General features: G+C 34.9%; 1 protein-coding gene across 1 annotated transcript in view; it reads right to left on the bottom strand.

The window, feature by feature from the left end:
* Positions 1-708: 708 nt before the first annotated feature.
* Positions 709-8,607, bottom strand: part of OLA1 (Obg like ATPase 1) — a 108,817-nt gene continuing 100,918 nt past the window's right edge. Inside the window, exons 8-11 of the mRNA XM_068948555.1 lie at positions 8,263-8,403; positions 7,499-7,595; positions 5,299-5,421; positions 709-1,235 (exon numbers count right to left, since the gene is read on the bottom strand). Of these exons, the coding sequence (XP_068804656.1) occupies positions 1,134-1,235; positions 5,299-5,421; positions 7,499-7,595; positions 8,263-8,403 (463 nt within the window). The 3' untranslated portion in view covers positions 709-1,133. The remainder of the gene's footprint in view (positions 1,236-5,298; positions 5,422-7,498; positions 7,596-8,262; positions 8,404-8,607) is intronic.

Raw genomic sequence — 8,607 nt, 5'->3', positions numbered from 1 at the left:
CGCGTGGGCACTTTAGAAAATAAGCAGGCTATTTTACCATAACATACAGCCGTATAGCCAATTCTACGGCTTGCATTAGAAGTACAAACTTTTATTTTGGCAACAACTTATTCTTCTTTGTTACTCAAAGAGATTAGCTCTCCCTCACGGTTAAGAGGGGAACAGTATTCACAGTGCAGCCTCATTTCGGCAGAACAACCTACCTGCCAGCACAGCGCGACCTCTTCCTTCACAACACTATTTGTGTCACCCTCCACTGGCCTGAAAACCTGGCCTGGGAGGACAACACTCAACATCAGGCACCACTGTTCCAGCCTCCACAATTTAATAATTTCAAGACATTAAATGCTTTTGAAAAATGATTTGAGCAAAAAAGCTTCAGTCTCAGAAGATAATGCGATTTTTCTACATATATTTGCTCTCTCCTGTAAAAATCATTTACACTGTATCCTTTTTATTATCCTTACTATCATCTTTCGGTGAATGCCCACCTACAAATTCATTAACTTTTCTGAGACAAATCATTGGCATCCTAATCTTCTGATTCCCATGAAAGACTCACTTTCAAGATACAATTGCAGCTGCCCCACACTGCCAGTTACTGTATCATACACGTCTTAAAATTCTGTAATCAGCATCCACCAGGTGCCGTATCGCATTCAGCACACCACAGTCAGTCAATACAGACATCCCCAAACACACCAAGGCTGGTTTTGTCAAATGTTTTATTGAGTGTAGACATCTGGAGTACTGTAAAACATGCATTATCTGTAGATTCAAAAAGGAGCAAGCCACATTGTCCTCACTGTCAAACGTGTCAGGCTTGGCATACATGATGGAGATTAATGAAGTATCATGAGAGTAATATGGTTCCTGAAAAGCTTCTACAATTTGGAGTAGGGTCTTAATCGTTTGAAATGCAAAGCTGTTCACATTCAGTGAACTTGTATGTTCGCTGGAGGTGCCATATTTTAATTCAAAACAAACAAGAATAATTTCATTGGGGTGGAGGGGGGGGGTTCCCTAGGTAGAAACAGTATGTTTTTTGTTTCCAGATATTCCATCCTAAATAAAATTTATATGCTTTTTGAAGCAACACAGTTTATTTTTGAGCAATGAACATCATCTGATATTCATTTCTTCTTGGGTTGTTGAGGTGTATTAAATTTAAAGAAGATAATATCTCCATCCTCCACTATGTAATTTCTGCCTTGTTGCCTGTATTTTCCAGCAGCCTGCAAACAGAACGGACAGAATGAGAACAGGTCATTTCATTAAACATTTTAGAGTATTTCCAACTTGTAACTACTTAAATATATTTTGGTAAAGAAATGGTACTACTTCACTTTAGAGTTAGACATTCATAATGCTTCTCAATTTGACAAATTTTAGTTTCACATACGTATCAGACATATGTAAAAATAATTCAGTCTTCACTGAACTGGTGGAGCCTAAATGCCGTCAGCTCCATATAGTGATAAATCCAGTACCTTTCTGTAAACCTTGTCAAATTGTAAGAAAAAGGAGACTCAAATATTTTTCTTTTAGTTTTTAGGCTATTTCTTCCTCTAAAAATATCTTTAGTTGATAAGATAAAAATATCTTTAGATGGTGACAGGAATTTAAACAGTATTTCTAGAAAGGGCAACCCATAACAGTTTGCTGTATGGCTATCAAACTTGCATGTGGACATCTCTGCGCTGCTTCCAGCAAAGGATGAACAAGTATTGTTGAAACTAAAGATGGGAACATTATGCAAAAAGTTGCAACTGGACATGTCTCACACTTTGAGCAGGGCTCTCCTGTCTGCTTATGCACAGACAGTGAAGGACTGGGGAGCCTCAAGTACTGCCTCAGTGCTTCTGTTAAAAACTTCCTTTAGAACAAATTTGCTTACGATACAGGTACCAAAAGAAGAGAGAGAACATCAGGTAGGCTGTGAAACCAGGATACAGAAGAAGGTATACAAACCAAAGACACAAAAAGGAAATTTGTTATGAAAATGCTATACTTGAGGAGAGCAGAAAATAGGCATGGACTCTATTATAAAGTATCAGTACTCTGTGCATGGGAATTCACTGTTACATTGTCTGTCTTTGTATCATTGTAATTAAACCTAGTATTATAGAGGCTACAGAGAAGCTGTAGCATTAGGACTGAGAGACTGGGCGGGAGATGGTCTATGGGAACATTTATCTTTAAAAGTGATCTACAATACAGAAAAGTTGAGAGCTTCTGCTTTAGTTCAATAACCCTTGCTGTTTTGAAGTTTTCTTTGGCAGGAAAAAGTGCTTCCATGCAAGACCTCCCTGTGCCATTATTCTCAACGACGCTATCGCAGTGGTGGCATGCTAAGATCCCATTACAGGAAAGCTGTTAACTAATGACCTTAGTTACAGTAGAACAGATCAGATTAATGGTACACAGTTAACTTAGACACCTTTCTTTCACAAAACCTGCTCTGTAAAGCAACACGTTCCCCATATTGCTGTCTAGGAATTTAGAGGCTCAATAATCTTGTTGCTGTCATTCCTAATTTAAATGGTGTCATCAGCGATGCTAACTTAGAGTAAGTTTCAGATAAAACAGCCTATTTATAAACATTTAGTGCACTAGTAATTGACCTGATCCCATGTGACACTATTAATAAATAATAAATAAGAGCTTACAAATGTTTTTGTATTTTTCCCCCGGAAATTTGTTCAGACTATAAAAGGTTTGCTCTCAAGTAGTCTTAGTAGTTCTTTCCTTTGAAGATCCTAATAATGCTCAAAGTCAAGAGTAATTAGACTAATTGATGGCATAAAGACTAATAAAACAGTGCTGTAAATTCATCATCAAGTGTAGGCTGCAGGCACAGGTACACAGACATTGCACAGGCAAATATATATATTATTCACAAACATATGCAGAAAAACCTGACCCTCACAAAGTAAAAATGGGGATTTTTTTTTAGCACATCATTGCCAATTGTTAAAGTGGTACAGACTTCTTTAATTGAATACATTTCAATGCACTAATACAAGTTTATGTATTTTTGCTACCAGTTTTACAGTTAATTAAAAGTGACAGTGTTCCTTTAAATTCTCTAGAGACCATTTAATCCATTTCCATTGCTATCAGAAACACTGGTTGAAAAAATCAATACCCATTTGTGAATCTTGAGTATGTATTAAACAAGACACGTCTAACCAGTTCATTTGCACTTGAAAGCAGCCATCTGTAGAAGCCAGCTTTGCCTAAGCAGATATGATTGCTAATAATGTGATATCCCTGTAGACTACAAAGCCCACACAGAGCTATTCAGTGTATAGTTCACAGCACTGGCATTAAATTAGTTATGCTGTACTGGTGTTAGACACACACAAAATCAAACTTAAAAATCGATCAACTTGATAACATACAAAGCAAGCAACTCCCATTACCGCTGTTATTTCGGTTGACTCCTAAAAGCTCCCAAATTTAATTTTGAAATTTACCAGCAATACACAAGTAATTAGTACTGTGTATAGCATGAAACATTGTATTAAATGCAAATTAGAAAGGATTGGCGTAAGAGAATGCTTTTTTCTAAGAGCAAGGTATTTTTTTAACCTTGGTTTAAGAATTGTGTAACAATTGCAAATACGCTTCTTACAGATACCTCAAAAGAATGAAAATCGAGCCATTAAATATAATTCGAAAACCGAAGCCTGTTGTCTGGAATCTTATACTGTGAAAATCAAATCGAAACATACAAGCAAAATACTTATAGATTAATTTAACAGATATTAACCAATGCAGCAGCTTCTCAGGGGAATACTCAGATTTGAATTTAAAAAAAATTGTTGCCGGCAAAATTTGAACCTTGGTTACATAAAGCGGTTTCTGACTACAGAATATTAGATTTATTTATAGGTGTGGTTTTACTTTGCAACTACAACTCTACTTCCCTTTCTATAAGACAGTTCGCATGCCACAACGAACCAATTATACTGGGATTTTTCCCCCCCCCGCTTCCTGGGGTTCAAACAAACCTATTAAAGTCCCGCTGCTCAGTATGATCTTCCTTAGTGATACCACTGAGAATAAGCTAAATCTGAAATCATAGTTTTGCATACCTTGCAAGCTCTCAAATAGCAAACAATAAAGCTGAACCTTTTAAATTCTTTAACATAATATAGTAGGAACCTTCAAATACTGACATGGATTAAATCTAATTAATGTTCTTTGTAATTACAACTTCATGAAATACAAATCTTAATAAAACATCAAAAATGCCAAATGAGAAATACAATATCCATTAAATGCATATGAAACAAAGGGAACTTTCTGTATCTAAATAAGAGAACCACACTGAGTAGAACAGCTTTTCTTATGACATTTATTTGCCACGTACAAGTTCATTTCCTATTTAATAACTCCAGATCAGATCTAATTTATCAGCTATAAGAAGGGCACAACTTTGGGCACCCAATCAGTCTCTGCCCTCTAGTGTTGAGAAAGCAGATAAAACTCATCTTAATAGAAGTATAACTACAAAAAAGTGTAAGCTCAAAAAAAAAAAAAGTTTTTCATTACTATTTAAAAACATAAGTATTTCGTCACAATCTATTTGGTAGTAGCTAGAAAACATCACCTACTGTAATATATTTTCTTGGACTACATACAATTATTGCTAGCACCCTGAACAATCAGAGGAAGGCACGGTATTTTTGGATAAGACATCCAAGTGCCATTGAACTAAATATTGAAAATGGTAAATTTTAATTATACCTATCAGAGTCTGAGTGGAACCCACTAGTCCTAAAAAACAATAGTACATTTTTGTAATAAAATATTTTCTTAAACACTGGCATCAGACATTTGCAATACCTTTACTGCAAACTCAAACCAAGATGATAAGTTATTAGAAGAAAAAGATTTTCTGTGTTTCTTGCATTTCCTTTAAAGGTAATTTTAAAATCTACTATCTCATCTTAAAAATTTGATTTTTTTTAGAAACAAGTTCATTTGAAAGATTATTAAAATCTGAACACTAATATATAAACTTAGACAATTCTAAGCACAGCATTGGGTCTTAGTGTCGACATTTAGTCCATGAAATGTCATACCTTGGATAAAATAGTTGCATCCTTGTTAATTAAGTTTCTGCATTTGAATTCTCTCCTAACTAGACAATAGATCTTTGGTCTATTGCTAGAGGTGACTGTTAGATTCACATACCATCAGGAACTTCTTCCCCATGAAAAATAGACTTAAAATGGAAAAAAGGTCTACATGGATGAAGGGAGAAGAAGAAAATGATGGGGAGCTCACCTTGACAGCAGCTTCTGAACCTCCTTCTTTAAAATCTTCATATTTCATTACTTCAGCCATAATGAATCCCTTTTCAAAATCTGTGTGAATCTTTCCTGCTGCCTGAGGAGCCTTCGTCCCCTTCTGTCAAAGGAAAGACCAAAAGAAAATTAATTGCATTTAAGACGACTGATTGCAGGAGAGAGGTTTCTCCTTTTTGATATGGTTTCAGGATGTGCTGAAACTTTGTTTCACATCAGTTAAAATGTCAGGCATACAGCTAGGTAATTCTCAGTATTGGGACATAGAGATAGATACTTGGCCACAGATAAAGCAACCGATATTAAAGAATAGCTTTGTTTTTTCCTAATAGGTATCAACAGCAGTATTGATTTTAGAAGCTATGATTGTGTTTTGTTGTGGGATTCACTTCGATCCCTAGCTCTTCACACAGAAAGTGAGGAAAATAAAGATTTTTAAATAAAAGCTGAATTATTCAAGACTTTTAGTTATGCCCAAATAAATTTTCCCTTTCTTTCAGTTAAATGATAACATTCACCGGTGATCCACATTTGTAATCAAATATAATTTATGAATCTCAAGCCCTTTTTTATTAGCATATCTTTATTTCAGAAGAATTTTAGTAAGAACAAAATGAGCATTTTTGTCAAAACGTCAACAAATTCAGCAATTAAAAATATAAAATCACAGGCAACTATTATAAGATAATTTAAGTTTATACAGTAGAAGAGAATGCATTATAACTGCATGCCTTAAATTACAAGGGCATACATTCTGTGCACACACAACCATGGAAAGAAATTTGAGAAATAATGGTGACCTAAAGGCTGCTTAATAAAGCATGTTAAAGTGCTAAGGAGTCTGACACTGTAAAGCACAGTTTTTACAATAAAAGATGTATTGGGTTAATATGGCTACTCACTGATGCTTACCTGACTAAATATCTTTGCACATTAAATCAAAGATACTTGCAATCAGTCTTAAGATAAACCAGCTTTCACATTTTCTAATAAAGAGCAAGCATTTCTCCTACTGAAAACATTGGAGTTTCAGAACGTGCTCTTAAAAACTACGACAAAAAAATCAGAACAACAAGAACTTGTGCTTTCATGTTATTTTGGTAGCTATTTCAAGGATTTGAGCTAGGAGTTGTCACTTAAAAGGAGATGGAGATGAAAAGACAAAAAAAAAAAGGTGCATTTAGAAAAATAAGCTTAACATGCTGAAATATATACATGAATATATACATATACATTAGCAATACTAACTAAAAACACAGGTTTACTAGAAATTATAGTGATTAATGAAAACAAATTAATTCCTTTGAAATGAAATTAAAACAGCACTGAAATTCACTGCACAGCATGAAATACATTGATACAACAAATACAAGCTCAATGACAGATTTGCACCTCCAGAAGTTGACATTTTTATAAGATGGAGCTTATAACTATATGCATTTCAAAATATTTTTCAATATTAAGCTTTATATTATAATGTATTTACACTCAAAAGCAAACTACTACAGCTCAGCTCTTACTGTCCTCTGGGAATAAATTAGTCAATCTCTATGGCTGTAATCATTCTACATCAATATTTAAAATACATAATATAATTGTAGGCATTACATAAGTTACTGGATAAACATATAAAACTACCAAAATGAACTAGGTCTAAAAATTAAAGTCAGTAAAAGACCTGAATTATTACACACTGATTTTAGGTTTTGGAGCCCAACTGTGTATCCATGAGGAGTATAATGATGTTATATTGCTTTTATTGCTGAAAATGTAATCCGAGCAAAGCAAAGGAGGAATGAACCACCCGCAACCCAAACAAACTTAGTGAATACAAAATGAAAAGCAACATCAATTTCACTGCAGACAAACCCAGTCACACAGATTAAGCAAGCACAATACTGGTACGTCTTATCTCTGACCACAGGAGGAGGGTAGACAGATTCTACAGGATGAAGAAATTCAGACTATGTAATAGGCAGAATCAATTGTTACCTGCCTCAATCAATGCAGCTCCACTTTCACTGTTCAGCAGCTCACAAATAATTAAAGTTATCCTGGACAAAAACCTCATCTGTAATGACTAGCTAACCGCCACCATGACAAACTTCAAAGTCAGTGATATCAATCTGAATTCAATAGTGTGGAACTGGATATAGCTGATGAATAAGTATGAATCTTACCCTGATGGTCCATGCACGCACTTCATCTGGGCCTGCAGTGAAAAAGTATTCTAGTTGGAGTGCCGCATATCCAGCCTTAATGATCTTTGCTAAAGCACTGAAAAAAAAATGAATCCGATTCATTGAACATATACACAAAACCCAGCTAAATGCCTCAAGTAATCAATTTACATGGAAAAGCCACACATATTTTGAAGACGCTGGAATTACTCTTACACATAGCAATAGAGAGAGTAGCCTTTTCTTTGAACTCTCTTTAGAATTACTTTTTTACTGCATCATCATAAAGACAGTATTTTGATTTGTTTGTTTTGCAGGACACAGAAATATGGGATAAATTTAAATTGCCCTATCAAGCAGCACTTTTGGTCTCACGCAACTTTCAGGACTCTAGGTCAAACTGTCTGACTGAAATTCAATATCGAAACAATTTATTACAGTTCTTCAGAAAATTATGGTAAAATTTTCTCCACCATCCTTATTCCCCATGGAGGACGAAACAGTTTTGGTGATCATTTCTTCTCAAAAATATACATAACTAATACCTATGTTATAATTAAAACACTGTACAGAGATGACAGATGACAGTTAAAAACTTAATTTAAAATAAATCTTTTCACTCTGTCTCATGGTAAAGAAAGGAGAAGATTCTCTCTTTATAATGGTAATTACTCTGTCATTTATTATTCTATCAGCGCAAGCAATTAAATTACTGCAAGGAAATAGTTGATAATAAAGTGTAGGGAAAATGAATGCTAATTAACCTTTGTGTCATGTTCTCTTCCAGATACTTCTGTTTCTCCTCAGCACTCATATCTTGCAACTTGAGTTCCAAGGCCCCACTAAAAGGAATGACCAAAGCACCCGGGTCGTGCTTGTCCACCCACTCTTTAATTTTTATCAACCTGTAGACAACAAAGGGCACAACATTATCTTGTAGTGCATGCATGGCTGTACCACATTCATTATTATCAAGTAGCACATACATATTCATAAGAATTGCACGGTTTTATGATGCCATCTTTTTGTGTATTGCTTTCCAAGGTCAAGGCATTAACAGACAGCAATTGCTTCAGGTGTACTCCATTAACATTTCACTGTTTCTTGGT

This window comes from Struthio camelus, chromosome 6, assembly GCF_040807025.1.
Source record: "Struthio camelus isolate bStrCam1 chromosome 6, bStrCam1.hap1, whole genome shotgun sequence".
Classification (NCBI taxonomy): Eukaryota; Metazoa; Chordata; class Aves; order Struthioniformes; family Struthionidae; genus Struthio; species Struthio camelus.
This window is presented reverse-complemented; position numbering and strand designations above follow the sequence as displayed.